This window comes from Thalassophryne amazonica, chromosome 9, assembly GCF_902500255.1.
Source record: "Thalassophryne amazonica chromosome 9, fThaAma1.1, whole genome shotgun sequence".
In the NCBI taxonomy this organism is placed as follows: Eukaryota; Metazoa; Chordata; class Actinopteri; order Batrachoidiformes; family Batrachoididae; genus Thalassophryne; species Thalassophryne amazonica.
In genome coordinates, this window is record NC_047111.1 from 103,580,043 (window position 1) to 103,602,337 (window position 22,295).

The 22,295-nt window shown below is 41.1% G+C and overlaps 1 protein-coding gene across 2 annotated transcripts in view; it reads right to left on the reverse strand.

Annotated features, from left to right (window-relative positions):
* The window catches only part of panx3 (pannexin 3), a 33,630-nt gene extending 24,098 nt beyond the window's left edge, over positions 1–9,532 (reverse strand). For both annotated transcript variants that reach the window (XM_034178875.1, XM_034178874.1), the window contains exon 1: positions 9,035–9,532. In XM_034178875.1, the coding sequence (XP_034034766.1) occupies positions 9,035–9,218 (184 nt within the window). In that variant the 5' untranslated portion in view covers positions 9,219–9,532. The remainder of the gene's footprint in view (positions 1–9,034) is intronic.
* Between the last annotated feature and the right edge of the window lie 12,763 nt (positions 9,533–22,295).

Here is a 22,295-nt window from a genome sequence, read left to right on the forward strand (position 1 = left end):
AAATTTTGGTAAAACATGCTGCAAATTCTTTGTTGAGTTAACAGGATTTTAAAAAGGAATAGTTTGCACCATGTGTCATGCTTAGTTATCACATTACAGAGTAACATGTCACATGTCATCAAATCCAGTGGACATCAACATTGTTTGACCTTTACTTTGCAGACCAAACATTCAACACAGTCAAAACTTCATTTATTCATCCTATTTGCTCAACCAATAATTTGCACCACTTTTTTTACATCAAAATTGGAGTTTAACTTTTGACTGAAATTGACTTTTGTCATCATTATTGCTGTTTTTACCCCATAACATTCAGTCATAGATAGTCCAAACTATACCTTTTTGTGATATTTGTGTTCAGACAAATAAAATGGTATTGTTTCCAATATGATTGGAGCATCTTTTAAAATTTGACTCCTGTGTAATTTTACTATTGCCACAGTAACTTTGAAAAGATACTTTATTTGTTACTTTTAACACTTGACACAGTTACTTCATTAGCAGCTGCGGACAACTTGTTGGCAGCTACTGAATGTAATTAATAAAGTAATTAGTAATCAAACTTGGTTACTCTTAAGATTGAGTAATCAGCAAAGTAACTATTAGTTACTTTGCTGATTACTAGCTACCATTTGTGGGCACAGTTCAGCTACTTTGACAGCAGATAATATCTCGAAGCTAATGTTTTTGCTATTGGATTAGCTTTTCAGATAAGTTTTAAAACCATCATCGGACCAATTTAGTTCCGATAACCTTTAGTCAGATATTGCTGGTAAAGTGAGCAAGGTTTAACGGTCAAAAATGTTTGTAAACCCTAAAATCAAACACTTTAGTCTGTCTGTTGTGTGTTTGCAGCAGAGTGGCTGCCTGTCTCTTGCTGATGACATCATCATTAAGCGCAAAACGTGATTGGCTGGTCGACGCAGGGAGCATTGTGGGTAGTGTAGTTCAGGTTCACTTTGGACGTTACAGTGAGTCGTCCACTCGACACAAAAACAAAACAGACAAATTTTAACATCATTTTATTTTATTTCTTTGTGGCTGTAATTTACTTGCCAAGACTCGGTGGGGGAGAGGAGTTCTCATGGCGCAGCTGTGTGTACAGAGGGAGGGACTTTTCTTCACGTTTAGACAGTTTTGGATTTTAAATAAAGGACGCTTTGTGTGGATTATTTATTCAGATGAATCCCATTAAAACTAACAGGTAAGTATTTTTATTTATTATGTGTATTTTACTCTGCCAATCAATGCATTCATGGATGTATTTCGGTTGTTTAAGCCGCAGGGTTCAAAGTGTGCGAAAAAAGCAGCAGCTTTTAGCTTGTAAATGACGGCCTACCTAATACCGAGATAAACTGTGACTTCTAATACTGTGTTTTACTGCTTTTGAAAGATGATTACAGTGTTTGGGGTTTTATTTTTTAATGTATTAATTTTTCATGTGTTCTTTGTGTTAGTGATCCTTGAATTTACCCAGCAGCCCCTGCAGCCCTTAAAGTGAAACTGGTTTATCAGAAGCCGACAGTGTAATCTGATTGTGGCCTCGTTCAAATCAGTACTAATAGTTATCGGTTATCTGTAATAAATATACATTTTTTTTATCAGTTTAGAGTTTATCTTCATAAAAGATAACTTTTCAGTTATCTGATTAATGGTTATCAAAGATAACCATTAACCATTAGCTGTGCCCACCCCTGCTATTTACCTTATTAGTTACATTACTTATTAGCTACAAGTTGTTGGCGGCTCCTAATAGAGTAACTGCATAAAGCTGCTAATGAAGTAACTGTATAAAGTAACTGTGTAAAGCAACTAAAAAAGTAACTAATAAAGTAACTTTTCAAAGTAACTGTGACAACACTGCAAAGGAGTATTGTGCCAAATTTGGTGCTTCTATCACATCTGCAGGATTGTTTCAGATATTTGCTGTGGAAATAAAGAATGTTGCATTGCAGGTTCTCCAGTCAGAGCCAGAGAAGTTTTTGTCATGGGTGTCTGGGTGGCTTCCCTCAATAGTCTCCTTCTTCTAATCACTCACTATTTGAGAACTGCCTAGTCCACACAGATTGATCATACAGTATCATGCTAAGTGTATTTCTTAATGACTGATGTACACTCAACAAAAATATAAACGCAACACTTTTGGTTTTGCTCCCATTTTGTATGAGATGAACTCAAAGATCTAAAACTTTTTCCACATACACAATATCACCATTTCCCTCAAATATTGTTCACAAACCAGTCTAAATCTGTGATAGTGAGCACTTCTGCTTTGCTGAGATAATCCATCCCACCTCACAGGTGTGCCATATCAAGATGCTGATTAGACACCATGATTAGTGCACAGGTGTGCCTTAGACTGCCCACAATAAAAGGCCGCTCTGAAAGGTGCAGTTTTATCACACAGCACAATGCCACAGATGTCGCAAGATTTGAGGGAGCGTGCAATTGGCATGCTGACAGCAGGAATGTCAACCAGAGCTGTTGCTCGTGTATTGAATGTTCATTTCTCTACCATAAGCCGTCTCCAAAGGTGTTTCAGAGAATTTGGCAGTACATCCAACCAGCCTCACAACCGCAGACCACGTGTAACCACACCAGCCCAGGACCTCCACATCCAGCATGTTCACCTCCAAGATCGTCTGAGACCAGCCACTCGGACAGCTGCTGAAACAATCGGTTTGCATAACCAAAGAATTTCTGCACAAACTGTCAGAAACCGTCTCAGGGAAGCTCATCTGCATGCTCGTCGTCCTCATCGGGGTCTCGACCTGACTCCAGTTCGTCGTCGTAACCGACTTGAGTGGGCAAATGCTCACATTCGCTGGCGTTTTGCACGTTGGAGAGGTGTTCTCTTCACGGATGAATCCCGGTTCACACTGTTCAGGGCAGATGGCAGACAGCGTGTGTGGCGTAGTGTGGGTGAGCGGTTTTCTGATGTCAATGTTGTGGATCGAGTGGCCCATGGTGGCGGTGGGTTTATGGTATGGGCAGGCGTCTGTTATGGACGAAGAACACAGGTGCATTTTATTGATGGCATTTTGAATGCACAGAGATACCGTGACGAGATCCTGAGGCCCATTGTTGTGCCATACATCCAAGAACATCACCTCATGTTGCAGCAGGATAATGCACGGCCCCATGTTGCAAGGATCTGTACACAATTCTTGGAAGCTGAAAATGTCCCAGTTCTTGCATGGCCGGCATACTCACCGGACATGTCACCCATTGAGCATGTATGGGATGCTCTGGACCGGCATATACGACAGCGTGTACCAGTTCCTGCCAATATCCAGCAACTTCCCACAGCCATTGAAGAGGAGTGGACCAACATTCCACAGGTCACAATTGACAACCTGATCAACTCTATGCAAAGGAGATGTGTTGCACTGCATGAGGCAAATGGTGGTCACACCAGATACTGACTGGTATCCCCCCCCAAATAAAACAAAACTGCACCTTTCAGAGTGGCCTTTTATTGTGGGCAGTGGGCAGCCTGTGCACTAATCATGGTGTCTAATCAGCATCTTGATATGGCACACCTGTGAGGTGGGATGGATTATTTCAGCAAAGGAGAAGTGCTCACTATCACAGATTTAGACTGGTTTGTGAACAATATTTGAGGGAAATGGTGATATTGTGTATGTGGAAAAAGTTTTAGATCTTTGAGTTCATCTCATACAAAATGGGAGCAAAACCAAAAGTGTTGCGTTTATATTTTTGTTGAGTGTAATTGAAGTCCCGGACATGGAGATGTTCATCTACTCTGCTGACTTGTTTAAAGAAAACTGGTTTTAAAAGTGATGATGTGCATTAAAAATCATCTTAATTTGATTATAAATTATAGGCTCTGAAAATGAAGAGAATATTTATAAACATGAATGTAATTTCTAAATAGTTAATGCAAAACTGTGTTGCTGTCCAAATACTTGACCGTGTGTAATGAGTGGTCTCGTAGGTAAAGACCCATTATATCTGTCACTTATCATATAGATTAATTATTAGACATTGATATTGCATGAAGGCAAGATAAAATTAACCAGGTAATATAAATAATGAAAAATATGTCTAAAAAGAGGTGAGTGGTTAAAGTGTTTTGGAAGCTACACTGGGCAACAGCATTAAAGTAAATAATTTCTAATTTATTTTTCTGTTTATGTCCTCAGTATTTTCACAAACCCCTAAAATATGTTTCACAGAAACTTCAAACTTTGCAAAACTCTACAACTTTAATCTTTGTAGACATGTCATTTGAATGCACTGTATGAAGGACAGACAGCACCTGTTTGGAGTTTAATGGAACGTTTTCCTGCACGTGGGGATCATGCATGTGATGCAAGTTCTGTGGTTATCTGACGCCTCTGCACGTTTACCCACTCTGCACACATATCTCTCTGAGCTTGTGTGTGGGCATGTGTGATGCCAAGTTGGCTAAATTTAAAAAACAAAACTCATCTTTAGAAAATTTTGGCAAATATTCTTTCCTTCAACTCTCGACTCTGTGAGACATTTGGCAACGCGAGCGAGCCCAAATATCTGATCATTTCTCACTCCCACTCCTCGTGTTCATACTTGATGTCTGTACCGCGGTTCTTGGAGTCGGGGTGCAAATGCAATCAGGCATGTTGTGAAAGTGCCAGCTGAGCAGATAAAATGGCTCCAAACACTGCCGTTGCACACGTGGCTCCATGTAAAGTTCGACACCCCGACTCCGCCCCCGGTTCATCAACACATTGTCTCATTTGACTCGGAGAGAAAAGATCTGCCAGCGCACAAGTTCTCGTGCTAATTACAGCCGGCGCTGCTCTCAATCATCCCCACGTGGTAATTAGCAGCAGGAGCATCCGAGTGATTGCAGACCAGCTTTGGAAGTCAGAGGCGCCCATGTCGCCAGAATGACTTTTTGTGTACGTGTGTTTGTTTGTGTTTTTAAAAACTGAACAGCCACAAATAAAGAGCTGAAATTTAATATAAAACATAATCTTGTTCTAAAAAGGGTTTGTCAATATCAAGAAAAAAAAAACAGAATAACAGTTTTGTATTTTTAATAGTATTGTGTCATCACATCTTTTCTTCTCAGCAGGCTTTAATGCAGTTAACGTCACTATTTGGTGAATAAATGGTTATTTATTTTTCTTTTTGTTTCACAGTGAGGAACACGACGTGTAATTACAGCCGTCGCTCAGATTACAAAGAATTGTCTTGGACAAAGCAGATGAGTGTTGAAAACACTGTATCACTCTTCAAGATGTTAATCTATGAAATAAACTGCATTTGAGCCAAAAAAAAAGTGAATTAAATGTTTATAATGTTTGACCCCAGGTGGCACTGTAGAAAATGTCTCATTTGTTTGGTATTCCTACACCTAGGCATGTACCATGTAAAGTGGGTAGGTGTCAGTGGGTAGGTAAGCCAGAGAGAGAGAGAGAGATAATATCTTGGACCCTATGAAGTTAAAAGGTCAGTGAGGACAAACATAAAAATCTGGTTAATGTTCACGTGGTAGATCCAGTGAAAAAGCTATGAAATAATAAATAAAAATCTATGTTTTGATGATGTAATATTCCATAGATATGTCAACCACCTGCTGGCTTGATTATGAATAAGGAGTAGGTGTGTTTTAAAGTGGTTACTTTCTAGAACTCAAATAACAGCCAGAACTCCACACGAACCCACTAAAAGGATGTCAGGATTTCCCCCGGCCTCAGCTCTGGACTGTTTTTACCTTGTGTCATGTGTTTTATTTCCCACTAGATGGAGAGGCACCCTTAGTTTCTAGTCTCCCCTGATTGTGATGAGTGACTAATTACCTGTGAGACTATTTATACTCTGAGCAACTGTTAGATGATTGCCAGATACTTTTGTGACCTTAGATCCAGAGGCATCCCTGTTTTGCTGTCTCTGCCTTGCTTTCTACATTTGTACCTCGTCAGCTTCCAGCCTTGTTGTAAGTGAAGACAGAGCCTGAAGGACCAAGCCTTACTGCCGACCATAGATGCGTCTCCAGCCATGCATTCATCACACTGAAACTTCCTGCAGCTTATGCTCAGGTAATGCTGGTCTCTTCCTCTAATTTCAACAGTAGAGCAAACTGTCTTTTCCTACTGTTCCAGACGATCCCAGTATGGCTTCCAAGCAGACCTGGACCCAGGTACTAATACCTGCACTGCAACGTCACTTTGGGAGCTCATCGGCTCCCGGTGTGGAGCAGTTGTCGACTAATCGCCAGTTAAGTTCCCCTTGTCTCTGTGAGATAACTTTCTCACTGAGTTCCTGTTGTGACTGTGCTATGATAAAGAACTATTTTAAGATCTGTCTAACAACTGCACAAACTCTGATATCAAACAATTGAGAACTCTGCCCAGCTTTATCAAGTCCTGCTTAACTGGCACTGCACTTCAATATGCTGCACTTGACCGCTGACCTTTGAATACAACTTATGAACAATTGCTTAACAGTGAACCGTTTTTTCTTAAGAAGAGGACTTTATTTTGTGTACTCTGCTACAGCCTGTGTTAAACTTTTTATGAACTGTGACAGTGTGAGACCCCAGCATTACGAGTGCCTTCCACTCACCCTCTGTGTCTTCTTCCTTAGTTCCTTGTCACAGAGCCAAACGTCCCACCTGGTCCTGGTCTCAGAATCCTTTCTTATACATTCCTTCAAGACTGGCTCAGGAAACTGCAGCTCCCTAATTTCACCGCTAGAGGATGGGCCGCTCTCCATACTGCAGGCACCCCAGCACAGCATTTTCATTTATTTATTACAAATAAATCAGATTTTTCCTTTGTACTCCTCTCCATGTCCAGCTCCCTGCATTTGGGTCCATAGTCTGAAACGGGTCGGTTCCATTCAAACCCCTAACCATAATGCCGCATTCACACCGGGCGCAATCAGACGCCACAAATTCGTGGGGGTCGCGTGGCGACGGATGCGCCACCATTGCCCGGTGTGTTGCTCTGCTTTCGCTGCAAAAATTTGCCCCAGTGCGTCATCAAATAGGAGGAGCATCCATTCCGCTCGCCGGCTCCGGTTGTCAATCAAGTTAACTTGACGGACCTTGATCACACGGAGCGAGTTGTTGTGGAAAGCTGACAAATGTCATGAGATGTTCCCAATTCGGGGAGTATCATTATTTGATGCAGGAGCTACGTCTGGATGACGGCCGCTTTCAGAGGTCCTTCTGCCTCTGCAGGACCCAGTTTGAGGACCTCCTGTCCCGTTCACGCGCGCACATGTAAACAATTTAAAAAAAAAACTCCGCTGCTTGCTGTGGGGCTGCTCCTCACTCTTCCCCAAAAACTCTGTCACTGTTAGAAACCAGTCACCATTTGCTTTATTATACATCTGTGAAGTTAATAAATAAAATAATCTCCACGGACGATTTGCTCGCGCGCGCACGTAAAATAAAAAAAAAAAGAAACTCTACTGCCCCTGCTGTGGGGCTGCTCGCACTTCCCCAAAAAAACTCTGTCATAATTGTGAAATAAAGGACAAAAGGGACATAAGTCCTGCTCACAGGCTGGCTACCAGAGACAGGACACATCCTCAGTCAAACTCCAGACATCTCCACGTCACTACATATTCAGTTCCTGATTGGTCATCGTGGCGAGACAAGACAAAAAAGTTCAGATTTTTTAACTTGGGGAGGAAGGCAATGCGACGTGACACGACACAATATCGCGCCACAAATGCGCCAATCGCTCAAAATCGCTTCACACGCGTTGCTTCATTCGCGACAACACGTTGTGCTGCATGGCTTGGTGCCAAAACATATCCTTCCATAGGGATTACATGGCAACCTGTCGCTGCTGTTGTTCGCGTCGCCCCCAGTGTGAACACGGCATAACAAAGGATTCTGCATTGAATTAGTGTAGCAATCATTCAAATGGTGATGCAAGCACAACATTTGGCACAAATACACCTTAGACATTAGTCTTTGGAAAAAAAAACAGACAGGCCAATAGGCTGCCAAGTAATGGTCAGTTGCAGAATTGCACAGAGGTCAAAATTTAAAAATGCTCTAGTCATATTGACAACTATACCACATTATTTGTCCGAACAAAAAGATGTACTTCGGACTATCTGTGACTGTTATAGGGCAAAAACATTAAGAATGCTGACAAAGGTCAGTTTCAGTTTGTACAGTAGTCAAAAGTTAAAGTTGCTCCCATTTTGGTAAAAAGTGGTGCAAATTATTGGTTGAACTAATATGATTAATAAATGGAATAGTTTGACCGTGACAAAAGCTTGGTCTCCAAAGTAATGGTCAAAGAATGTCGACGACGTCCATTGGATTCTATGAGCTGTGACATATATTACCCTTTAACATGATAACTAAGCATGACACAAGGTGTAAACTATTTATTTTTAAAACCTTAAAACCTCAGTGCACCACTTTGACTCTACCTGGTGGCCAATTAAACATTCAAGTGGCTAGTCCGTTTTTTGAAAAGAGCAATGTCTAAAAGGAGAATTTGTGCTAAATTTGGTGCTTGCATCAACACTTGAAGGATTCCTCTGTAAATATTGTGTTATCTGTTGCACTACATGGCTGTGACAGAAGACGACAGTAAGGAAGATGTTCAAGCGCAGTAAATCGTTTCTGTGAGAGAGAGACTTCTGTCTCTATCTCACTCAACAAATGTGTGGTTTCTCAGTTATGTGTAGGTTGGAATGCGTTTGTCAGTTTCTTTCTTTTCCAGATGCAGAGGTTTGATGACCACCAAGGTGACCGATGCTTGCATTAGAAAAATGTATAATTATGTTGTGAACTTGTACAAGGTGGCTTTACCCAGAGGAAAAAAAGCATAAAATAAGTCTATATTTTTACATCAACTTTCATTTTCATAGTGGGATATTTGTATCAAAACCTCATAACCCCTCTTATTTTATCAGTTAATAGCAATTAAACTGCAATACAATAATAAATATGCTTATTTTACAAACACTTTAGAATGGAGTGACTACAGGCTTTAATTAAGGCTGCAATAAAACGCGGAATAAATGTGGTAACATGGTTTTACAAGCTTACCCAGAGAGATCTCACGGGCGAAGGCCATGCAGATCAGCAGCAATGGTAGGCCGACCGACACGTACTTGATGACCTTGTCCAGAGGAAGCTCCAGCTCCAGGTGGCTGATCCGGTTTATTCCGGGGCCATCCTGCAGCAGGGCATCAGATAGCATGGCCTTGGCCGCCGCCTTGGCGATGGACATTTTGAACACCTACCCAGCGATAAGACAGTTTCCCAGAAGGTCTGCTCCGTGTTGTAAAGCTGCTTAAGTATCCAGGGAGGTCCTCTGTAAATGAGAGGTTGGATCTGGGCTGGACCCGACCGAGCTGGGTCTGCCACTAATTACAGAGAGGACATCTGGGCTCGTGTAGACGCCCACCTGGCACCGAGTAGCAGCAGGCCTCCAGGACTGAACACCAGCTCGTTTATTTCTGAGTTTGTCCAAGATGTGAAGTACGATGGCTGCGGCCAGCTTCAAACACGTTAACCATCACTCGTGGCTTTTCCTGCCTCTATCATTCCAGGACTATTTTTTACTGCACGTAGCCTCAGTGCTACTGCAAGCTAACACACCAGAGAACACTGAGGGTTTGTTTCTTAACTTTTTTGTGTGTTTCAGGGCAGGAATCTGAGAGATTTTTATGTATTCTTCAGTTCTTTTATTTATCTTTTCTCTGTCTTTATGTATGTGGAACTAAAACACAGAATGTCCATGTATCTTTAAATTTGGAGGGTGGGGGGAGGGGAGCAATGATTTTTGCTGACTCATTGAGTTAGCATGTAAGGTTGCAGGGATTTAGAAATGGATTGGACACATTGTCTTGTTTTGCTTTTATGGTATTGTAGTTCTTTAAGGCCCCTTCACACATAGTGCGAATTTGGTCAAAATGCGCATGAAGCAGGAATCATATGCAAATCGGGTAATTTCGTAGCTGCTTCCAACGCCTCATAGACCTGTTGTTACAACTATTTGTGCACACCAGCAGCTGACAGATAGAGTGTGCGCTGTGTGAGCCCATCGAACCCTCTCGCGGCAGGTGTCGGCCAAATTCCAGGTGACAAGCAGTGTAGTTTTCTCTGGACCCCTCCCCAATCGGACCGGGAGTGACATGTTTAGCCGCATGTTCTCCTTGAATTGCTGGCTGTCTGAGTGGTGTCCAAAAAATGAGGTGGGCTTCATAGATAATTGGCAAAGCTTCTGGGGAAAACCTGGTCTTGTTAGGAGAGACGGCATCCATCCCACTTTGGATGGAGCAGCTCTCATTTCTAGAAATCTGGCCAATTTTCTTAAATCCTCCAAACCGTGACTATCCAGGGTTGGGACCAGGAAGCAGAGTTGTAGTCTTACACACCTCTCTGCAGCTTCTCTCCCCCTGCCATCCCCTCATTACCCCATCCCCGTAGAGACGGTGCCTGCTCCCAGACTACCAATAACCAGCAAAATCTATTTAAGCATAAAAATTCAAAAAGAAAAAATAATATAGCACCTTCAACTGCACCACAGACTAAAACAGTTAAATGTGGTCTATTAAACATTAGGTCTCTCTATTCTAAGTCCCTGTTGGTAAATGATATAATAATTGATCAACATATTGATTTATTCTGCCTAACAGAAACCTGGTTACAGCAGGATGAATATGTTAGTTTAAATGAGGCAACACCCCCGAGTCACACTAACTGTCAGAATGCTCGTAGCACGGGCCGGGGTGGAGGATTAGCAGCAATCTTCCATTCCAACTTATTAATTAATCCAAAACCCAGACAGAGCTTTAATTCATTTGAAAGCTTGTCTCTTAGTCTTGTCCATCCAAATTGGAAGTCCCAAAAACCAGTTTTATTTGTTATTATCTATCGTCCACCTGGTCGTTACTGTGAGTTTCTCTGTGAATTTTCAGACCTTTTGTCTGACTTAGTGCTTAGCTCAGATAAGATAATTATAGTGGGCGATTTTAACATCCACACAGATGCTGAGAATGACAGCCTCAACACTGCATTTAATCTATTATTAGACTCTATTGGCTTTGCTCAAAAGTAAATGAGTCCACCCACCACTTAATCATATCTTAGATCTTGTTCTGACTTATGGTATGGAAATAGAAGACTTAACAGTATTCCCTGAAAACTCCCTTCTGTCTGATCATTTCTTAATAACATTTACATTTACTCTGATGGACTACCCAGCAGTGGGGAATAAGTTTCATTACACTAGAAGTCTTTCAGAAAGCGCTGTAACTAGGTTTAAGGATATGATTCCTTCTTTATGTTCTCTAATGCCATATACCAACACAGTGCAGAGTAGCTACCTAAACTCTGTAAGGGAGATAGAGTATCTCGTCAATAGTTTTACATCCTCATTGAAGACAACTTTGGATGCTGTAGCTCCTCTGAAAAAGAGAGCTTTAAATCAGAAGTGTCTGACTCCGTGGTATAACTCACAAACTCGTAGCTTAAAGCAGATAACCCGTAAGTTGGAGAGGAAATGGCGTCTCACTAATTTAGAAGATCTTCACTTAGCCTGGAAAAAGAGTCTGTTGCTCTATAAAAAAGCCCTCCGTAAAGCTAGGACATCTTTCTACTCATCACTAATTGAAGAAAATAAGAACAACCCCAGGTTTCTTTTCAGCACTGTAGCCAGGCTGACAAAGAGTCAGAGCTCTATTGAGCTGAGTATTCCATTAACTTAACTAGTAATGACTTCATGACTTTCTTTGCTAACAAATTTTAACTATTAGAGAAAAAATTACTCATAACCATCCCAAAGACGTATCGTTATCTTTGCCTGCTTTCAGTGATGCCGGGTATTTGGTTAGACTCTTTCTCTCCGATTGTTCTGTCTGAGTTATTCTCATTAGTTACTTCATCCAAACCATCAACATGTTTATTAGACCCCATTCCTACCAGGCTGCTCAAGGAAGCCCTACCATTATTTAATGCTTCGATCTTAAATATGATCAATCTATCTTTGTTAGTTGGCTATGTACCACAGGCTTTTAAGGTGGCAGTAATTAAACCATACTTAAAAAGCCATCACTTGACCCAGCTATCTTAGCTAATTATAGGCCAATCTCCAACCTTCCTTTTCTCTCAAAAATTCTTGAAAGGGTAGTTGTAAAACAGCTAACTGATCATCTGCAGAGGAATGGTCTATTTGAAGAGTTTCAGTCAGGTTTTAGAATTCATCATAGTACAGAAACAGCATTAGTGAAGGTTACAAATTATCTTCTTATGGCCTCGGACAGTGGACTCATCTCTGTGCTTGTTCTGTTAGACCTCAGTGCTGCTTTTGATACTGTTGACCATAAAATTTTATTACAGAGATTAGAGCATGCCATAGGTATTAAAGGCACTGCGCTGCGGTGGTTTGAATCATATTGTCTATAGATTACAATTTGTTCATGTAAATGGGGAATCTTCTTCACAGACTAAAGTTAATTATGGAGTTCCACAAGGTTCTGTGCTAGGACCAATTTTATTCACTTTATACATGCTTCCCTTAGGCAGTATTATTAGACGGTATTGCTTAAATTTTCATTGTTACGCAGATGATACCCAGCTTTATCTATGCCATGAAGCCAGAGGACCACACACCAATTAGCTAAACTGCAGGATTGTCTTACAGACATAAAGACATGGATGACCTCTAATTTCCTGCTTTTAAAACTCAGATAAAACTGAAGTTATTGTACTTGGCCCCACAAATCTTAGAAACATGGTGTCTAAACCAGATCCTTACTCTGGATGGCATTACCCTGACCTCTAGTAATACTGTGAGAAATCTTGGAGTCATTTTGATCAGGATATGTCATTCAAAGCGCATATTAAACAAATATGTAGGACTGCTTTTTTGCATTTACGCAATATCTCTAAAATCAGAAAGGTCTTGTCTCAGAGTGATGCTGAAAAACTAATTCATGCATTTATTTCCTCTAGGCTGGACTATTGTAATTCATTATTATCAGGTTGTCCTAAAAGTTCCTAAAAAGCCTTCAGTTAATTCAAAATGCTGCAGCTAGAGTACTGACGGGGACTAGAAGGAGAGAGCATATCTCACCCATATTGGCCTCTCTTCATTGGCTTCCTGTTAATTCTAGAATAGAATTTAAAATTCTTCTTCTTACTTATAAGGTTTTGAATAATCAGGTCCATCTTATCTTAGGGACCTCGTAGTACCATATCACCCCAATAGAGTCGCTTTGCTCTCAGACTGCAGGCTTACTTGTAGTTCCTAGGGTTTGTAAGAGTAGAATGGGAGGCAGAGCCTTCAGCTTTCAGGCTCCTCTCCTGTGGAACCAGCTCCCAATTCAGATCAGGGAGACAGACACCCTCTCTACTTTTAAGATTAGGCTTAAAACTTTCCTTTTTGCTAAAGCTTATAGTTAGGGCTGGATCAGGTGACCCTGAACCATCCCTTAGTTATGCTGCTATAGACGTAGACTGCTGGGGGGTTCCCATGATGCACTGTTTCTTTCTCTCTTTTTGCTCTGTATGCACCACTCTGCATTTAATCATTAGTGATCGATCTCTGCTCCCCTCCACAGCATGTCTTTTTCCTGGTTCTCTCCCTCAGCCCCAACCAGTCCCAGCAGAAGACTGCCCCTCCCTGAGCCTGGTTCTGCTGGAGGTTTCTTCCTGTTAAAAGGGAGTTTTTCCTTCTCACTGTAGCCAAGTGCTTGCTCACAGGGGGTCGTTTTGACCGTTGGGGTTTTACATAATTATTGTATGGCCTTGCCTTACAATATAAAGCACCTTGGGGCAACTGTTTGTTGTGATTTGGCGCTATATAAAAAAATTGATTGATTGATTGATTGAAGCATGAACATCTAACACCGCTCGCATGGGCACTTAGAAACATGTGTGGCCATTCGCACTCTTGGCACAAAAACAGTCTGCAGACAATCAGTCATACAGGCAGTGAAATTTGTCTAAGTGGCCCCACGAGTGTGGCTTTGGTGTGTGCGCTAAAAACTGACAGGAGGTGTAGCCGCCCACTGAAGCAGCTGTGGAGATCTGTCATTCTGGACATGCCAGCTGGATAATACTGTGTTTGGATAGACATGGACTAACAACTGACAACTGTGACGCACGTGTGTCTGTTTGTGTCATCAAGAGGACATAAATAAAAACATATATCACTATGGCGACGGCTGCATTGAGCGAGTGTGCACGGCACACACATGGACAGGCTGCTCTTAGGTTGAAACGGACCATCAGATCATAACATGCAGCAAACGATCTGACTGCCACATCACCCACGTGAGCTCTGTTCCACATGCAGTGTCCTGCAGCACGCCGTGCACAAGACACGCGTGTCGGCAGGACATGTGCCAACAGGACACGTGCCAGCAGATGTGGACATGAAGGAGATGAGCGAACTGCTTCTCATTCATGTCATTTCATGACGTGATGATGCGTCAGTGACCATGGGTCATCTACAGAGGAATAGACAGATCATATTTGTCTTGCCCACTTGATGAGAGGGATTTAATACAATGCGATATTTTTATATGGTGTGTCGTTTTTATTTTTTTTTAAATACATCCATGTGCTTCCTGATATGAGGCAGTTTCCAGCGCCTTTCACAGGACAGCGATGGTATCTCACTGGTAAAGTTTCCGACTGGCAATCAGAGCTTTTGGAAGAGCTTTTTGGATTTGAATCCCTTGGGTGACATTTTTATTTTTTTTTTTTGTATTTTCAGCAGCCGTGATGTGGTTATACATCGCACAGCTGCTGGCAAAAGCTGCTGGGAAAAGCTGCTGTGTTCCGGCATGCACTGAACCATCGCAGCATGTATTTCTTATTTTTTATTTATTGCTTTCTTCACAGTAGCTGCACGATGTGGTTACACATTGTGCAGCTGGTGGCACTGTGTTCCTGTGTGCACAAACCGTCGCACCAGCATCGTGCACACCTGCCCATTGGGGCGATGTTTCGTGGTGCACATAATTTGAACTGGTTCACACTGGTTCACTGTATTTGACCAAACTTCGCACTATGTGTGTCGGGACCCTTATCATCATGCATTGTTGAATGTTCTATGTGAATGTCAGCAACAATAAGGTCCTTTGTAGGATCTGTAACACAATCAAATTTCGCCATGAAAGAACTAGAGGGAGAGATTTTCCAACTGTGCCACCGTGTGGAGCCATCCACCATCACAGGATGGAACAAGAAATGCTGGCAAAGTAAACAAACAGAAGCCAGTGACTCGACAGTCATACATTTGATGAATTTAACATCACCAAATCGTGAAAATGAATGTTTGCAGGGGTGGTGGCCAAGTGATTAATGCGTTTGGTTTCATTGCAGAAGGTTCCGGGTTCAAATCCCACCCCTGCCACATTTCTCCATGTAATGTGGAGTTGCATCAGGAAGGGCATCCAGCGTAAAACCTGTGCCAATTCAACATGCAGATCCACCTTGGATTTGCTGTGGTGACCCCGAGTGCAAACAAGGGAGCAGCCAAAGGGACTTACTTTACTTACTTTACAAATAATGAATGTTTATGAGTTCAATGGTACGAATATTTCATAAGGTGAAAGATGGAACGTACCATTCAACGAGGCAAATATTTGTTCCATTGAAAGAATGAAAAACATTTTTTGTTTTACACAACGGCTAAAATAGATCCTTGTCATTTAATATTTTATTAATTTATAAACAACAGAAACAGGACTTATATTCTGGTGTTCATGCAGTCCATGATGCCATTGTTGTGCCAAATTCAGTACAGACTCCCGTCTGCTTTCCTCACTCCAGTGAAAAATTGCATCAGAAATTTGTCCAGCTTTTCATCCTAACTTCATCCTTGTCATCCTAACAGATCTTCATGCCTCCAGATGACTTACGGCGTGGTGGATTTGTTTTTGTGTTAGAAGAATTAGCACCGTCAATGAGCTCGTTCAAACCGTCGTCCGTTAGCAAAACAAACTCTGCCATGTTTAGCTAAATGCCGCCCCCAGCAGTGTGTGCACGGTGGTCGGGGCCTGCAATAGTACAATTCATACAGCACCAAAATTGCACGCTAAAAAGAACTATTGCACGGTAAATAAAACACAATGGCAAATGGTACAAATAATCCATTTCACGTGACATCTAAACCAACAATCAAATGATCCACTCAGCCGTTATATAATACTTACTAAAATGCTTTCAAGGGTAGGCGCTGAGTGTGGGAGGTTCCCGGTTCCATTCTCCACGTTATGTGGAGTTGGTCAGGAAGGGCATCTGGCATAAAACTTTTGCCAACTCAGCATGCAGTCTACCTTGGATCTGCTGTGGCATCCCTGAGTGAAACAAGGGAGAAGCTGAAGGGACTTACTTACTTTTACTAAAATGTTTTTGAAAAAAGTTCTCTTACCTTAAACTGGCAGCTGAGGGACACAGAATGTCCTTGAAAAACTTTAAGCTGTAGTCACTAACCGGTGCTATGTTCAGTCTAAGCTCAATGGCATTCAGTGAATTACAACAATGTAGTGCTTAAAAGTCCATCCCATCATGCAAAATTTTGTAAATTCATTCATCAGTCTTGCATATGTCATGAATTAAGAGGTAAATATTGTAAATAAACAAAATGTAAAAGATTAAAAATAATCCAAAGTCATCATGCTGGTATAGTTTGTCTTTATTTATGGGGGAAAAAAAAGTTTTTTCCACAATCTCTACTGTTATAAAAAAGTAACATACACAATGATGACCATATGGTCATGTTCACTACAAATAAGAGTGACAAGCAGATGGCATTTGTTACTATGTGGGCATTTCTGAGGTGTGGGCAGCTCGTGGTAACTTGGCCGTTGATGTCTAAGGATGGAAAAACCCGAAAGTGTCACTATGAGTTTTTACAATGGAGCCAGAGTTCGTTTGATTTGTCTCAGTCCAACATCTTTCACAGTGATGTTCCTGTAACGCTCGTTAGCATGCTAACATCTCTATGCAATGTCTTTCAAATTACTTCATGTGTATTATCTGGTTACAAAAACAATGTTTTTAGATTTATAAGTGTTTATTTCACGCTAAAATTTCCAAAGTATATCAAATGCCAAAAATATTGGATTTATACAGAAATAGGGGAAGCTGGGGCACAGTGGATCAGAAATGTTGTTTTGTGGCATCATAAAACGTTATGCATAGGTTTAGGTCATTCTTTTGTGGATTTAATACAGCAAGTTATTGTTTATAAGGCTGTGTTATTTATGTCTCCCCAAGTGTAATTTACAGGTATTTAAAATTGATTTTAAAAATTTTCATTCACTGTGCCCTGGACACAGATTCACAGGGCACAGTGAATCAACTTTGAATATAATGAAAAAAGACATGATAAAGATTTCTTCAAAATTATTAAATATATGCTTATGCATATACAAACTTTGATCTAGCAAACCAGCTATGTAATGTTCACCAGAAATGCTCCATCTGACGCAGAGGACACCATGGCCCAATGTCAGCGAAGCTGTCCAGTGGCACTAAGCTCATGCAGCGTTATGCATGAACACGCACCACACACCACACACGGCTGAGTGATAATTGCAGCCCCATGCACATGTGCGCTTGAGGAACAAAGAGCTCGCTCCCACTCCGGTCCCGTTTTTTGCCATCCAGACGTTTGGACATCGAGCAGTCTGCCAGAGGCCTTTTATGGCTTCTGACAGCAGTCTGTGTCATCTACCTGTTGTCGTGCAGGTGTGGACACGGCTGACTACGTCTGTTTTCCTCCCGACTGCATCGGAGTATGGCAATAATTTGCCGTGTCGGCATGGTTCCTGCACATTCTTGCTATGTGACGGGAGCTTTAAATTGCTCAAATTTTGGTAAACATGCTGCAAATTCTTTGTTGAGTTAACAGGATTTTAAAAAGGAATAGTTTGCACCATGTGTCATGCCTTAGTTATCACATTACAGAGTAACATGTCACATGTCATCAAATCCAGTGGACATCAACATTGTTTGACCTTTACTTTGCAGACAAACATTCAACACAGTCAAAAATTCATTTATTCATCCTATTTGCTCAACCAATAATTTGCACCACTTTTTTTTACATCAAAATTGGAGTTTAACTTTTGACTGAAATTGACTTTTGTCATCATTATTGCTGTTTTTACCCCAGAACATTCAGTCATAGATGTCAAACTATACCTTTTTGTGATATTTTGTTCAGACAAGTAAAATGGTATTGTTTCCAATATGATTGGAGCATCTTTTAAAATTTGACTCCTGTGTAATTTTACTATTGCCACAGTAACTTTGAAAAGATAACTTTATTTGTTACTTTTAACACTGACACAGTTACTTCATTAGCAGCTGCGGACAACTTGTTGGCAGCTACTGAATGTAATTAATAAAGTAATTAGTAATCAACTTGGTTACTCTTAAGATTGAGTAATCAGCAAAGTAACTATGTTACTTTGCTGTTACTAGCTACCATTTGTGGGCACAGTTCAGCTACTTTGACAGCAGATATATCCGAAGCTAATGTTTTTGCTATTGGATTAGCTTTTCAGATAAGTTTTAAAACCATCATCGGACCAATTTAGTTCCGAATCACCTTTAGTCAGATATTGCTGGTAAAGTAGCAAGGTTTAACGGTCAAAAATGTTTGTAAACCCTAAAATCAAACACTTTAGGTCTGTCTGTTGTGTGTTTGCAGCAGAGTGGCTGCCTGTCTCTTGCTGATGACATCATCATTAAGCGCAAAACGTGATTGCTGGTCGACGCAGGGAGCATTGTGGGTAGTGTAGTTCAGGTTCACTTTGGACGTACAGTGAGTCGTCCACTCGACACAAAACAAAACAGACAAATTTTTAACATCATTTTATTTTATTTCTTTGTGGCTGTAATTTACTTGCCAAGACTCGGTGGGGGAGAGGAGTTCTCATGGCGCAGCTGTGTGTACAGAGGGAGGGGACTTTTTCTTCACGTTAGACAGTTTTGGATTTTAAAATAAAGGACGCTTTGTGTGGATTATTTATTCAGATGAATCCCATTAAAAACTAACAGGTAAGTATTTTTATTTATTATGTGTATTTTACCTCTGCCAATCAATGCATTCATGGATGTATTTCGGTTGTTTAAGCCGCAGGGTTCAAAGTGGTGCGAAAAAAGCAGCAGCTTTTAGCTTGTAAATGACGGCCTACCTAATACGAGATAAACTGTGACTTCTAATACTGTGTTTTACTGCTTTTGAAAGATGATTACAGTGTTTGGGGTTTTATTTTTTAATGTATAATTTTTCATGTGTTCTTTGTGTTAGTGATCCTTGAATTTACCCAGCAGCCCCTGCAGCCCTTTAAAGTGAAACTGGTTTATCAGAAGCCGACAGTGTAATCTGATTGTGGCCTCGTTCAAATCAGTACTAATAGTTATCGGTTATCTGTAATAAATATACATTTTTTTTATCAGTTTAGAGTTTATCTTCATAAAAGATAACTTTTCAGTTATCTGATTAATGGTTAATGGTATCAAAGATAACCATTAACCATTAGCTGTGCCCACCCCTGCTATTTACCTTATTAGTTACATTACTTTATGCTACAAGTTGTTGGCGGCTCCTAATAGAGTAACTGCATAAAGCTGCTAATGAAGTAACTGTATAAAGTAACTGTGTAAGCAACTAAAAAAGTAACTAATAAAGTAACTTTTCAAAGTAACTGTGACAACACTGCAAAGGAGTATTGTGCCAAATTTGGTGCTTCTATCACATCTGCAGGATTGTTTCAGATATTTGCTGTGGAAATAAAGAATGTTGCATTGCAGGTTCTCCAGTCAGAGCCAGAGAAGTTTTTGTCATGGGTGTCCTGGGTGGCTTCCCTCAATAGTCTCCTTCTTCTAATCACTCACTATTTGAGAACTGCCTAGTCCACACAGATTGATCATACAGTATCATGCTAAGTGTATTCTTAATGACTGATGTACACTCAACAAAAATATAAACGCAACACTTTTGGTTTTGCTCCCATTTTGTATGAGATGAACTCAAAGATCTAAAACTTTTTCCACATACACAATATCACCATTTCCCTCAAATATTGTTCACAAACCAGTCTAAATCTGTGATAGTGAGCACTTCTGCTTTGCTGAGATAATCCATCCCACCTCACAGGTGTGCCATATCAAGATGCTGATTAGACACCATGATTAGTGCACAGGTGTGCCTTAGACTGCCCACAATAAAGGCCGCTCTGAAAGGTGCAGTTTTATCAACAGCACAATGCCCAGATGTCGCAAGATTTGAGGGAGCGTGCAATTGGCATGCTGACAGCAGGAATGTCAACCAGAGCTGTTTGCTCGTGTATTGAATGTTCATTTCTCTACCATAAGCCGTCTCCAAGGTGTTTCAGGAGAATTGGCAGTACATCCAACCAGCCTCACAACCGCAGACCAAGTGTAACCACACCAGCCCAGGACCTCCACATCCAGCATGTTCACCTCCAAGATCGTCTGAGACCAGCCACTCGGACAGCTGCTGAAACAATCGGTTTGCATAACCAAAGAATTTCTGCACAAACTGTCAGAAACCGTCTCAGGGAAGCTCATCTGCATGCTCGTCGTCCTCATCGGGGTCTCGACCTGACTCCAGTTCGTCGTCGTAACCGACTTGAGTGGGCAAATGCTCACATTCGCTGGCGTTTTGCACGTTGGAGAGGTGTTCTCTTCACGGATGAATCCCGGTTCACACTGTTCAGGGCAGATGGCAGACAGCGTGTGTGGCGTAGTGTGGTTGAGCGGTTTTCTGATGTCAATGTTGTGGATCGAGTGGCCCATGGTGGCGGTGGGGTTATGGTATGGGCAGGCGTCTGTTATGGACGAAGAACACAGGTGCATTTTATTGATGGCATTTTGAATGCACAGAGATACCGTGACGAGATCCTGAGGCCCATTGTTGTGCCATACATCCAAGAACATCACCTCATGTTGCAGCAGGATAATGCACGGCCCCATGTTGCAAGGATCTGTACACAATTCTTGGAAGCTGAAAATGTCCCAGTTCTTGCATGGCCGGCATACTCACCGGACATGTCACCCATTGAGCATGTATGGGAGCTCTGGACCGGCATATACGACAGCGTGTACCAGTTCCTGCCAATATCCAGCAACTTCCCACAGCCATTGAAGAGGAGGGACCAACATTCCACAGGTCACAATTGACAACCTGATCAACTCTATGCAAAGGAGATGTGTGCACTGCATGAGGCAAATGGTGGTCACACCAGATACTGACTGGTATCCCCCCCCAAATAAAACAAAACTGCACCTTTCAGAGTGGCCTTTTATTGTGGGCAGTGGGCAGCCTGTGCACTAATCATGGTGTCTAATCAGCATCTTGATATGGCACACCTGTGAGGTGGGATGGATTATTTCAGCAAAGGAGAAGTGCTCACTATCACAGATTTAGACTGGTTTGTGAACATATTTGAGGGAAATGGTGATATTGTGTATGTGGAAAAAGTTTTAGATCTTTGAGTTCATCTCATACAAAATGGGAGCAAAACCAAAAGTGTTGCGTTTATATTTTTGTTGAGTGTAATTGAAGTCCCGGACATGGAGATGTTCATCTACTCTGCTGACTTGTTTAAAGAAAACTGGTTTTAAAAGTGATGATGTGCATTAAAAATCATCTTAATTTGATTATAAATTATAGGCTCTGAAAATGAAGAGAATATTTATAAACATGAATGTAATTTCTAAATAGTTAATGCAAAACTGTGTTGCTGTCCAAATACTTGACCGTGTGTAATGAGTGGTCTCGTAGGTAAAGACCCATTATATCTGTCACTTATCATATAGATTAATTATTAGACATTGATATTGCATGAAGGCAAGATAAAATTAACCAGGTAATATAAATAATGAAAAATATGTCTAAAAAGAGGTGAGTGGTTAAAGTGTTTTGGAAGCTACACTGGGCAACAGCATTAAAGTAAATAATTTCTAATTTATTTTTCTGTTTATGTCCTCAGTATTTTCACAAACCCCTAAAATATGTTTCACAGAAACTTCAAACTTTGCAAAACTCTACAACTTTAATCTTTGTAGACATGTCATTTGAATGCACTGTATGAAGGACAGACAGCACCTGTTGGAGTTTAATGGAACGTTTTCCTGCACGTGGGGATCATGCATGTGATGCAAGTTCTGTGGTTATCTGACGCCTCTGCACGTTTACCCACTCTGCACACATATCTCTCTGAGCTTGTGTGTGGGCATGTGTGATGCCAAGTTGGCTAAATTTAAAAAACAAAACTCATCTTTAGAAAATTTTGGCAAATATTCTTTCCTT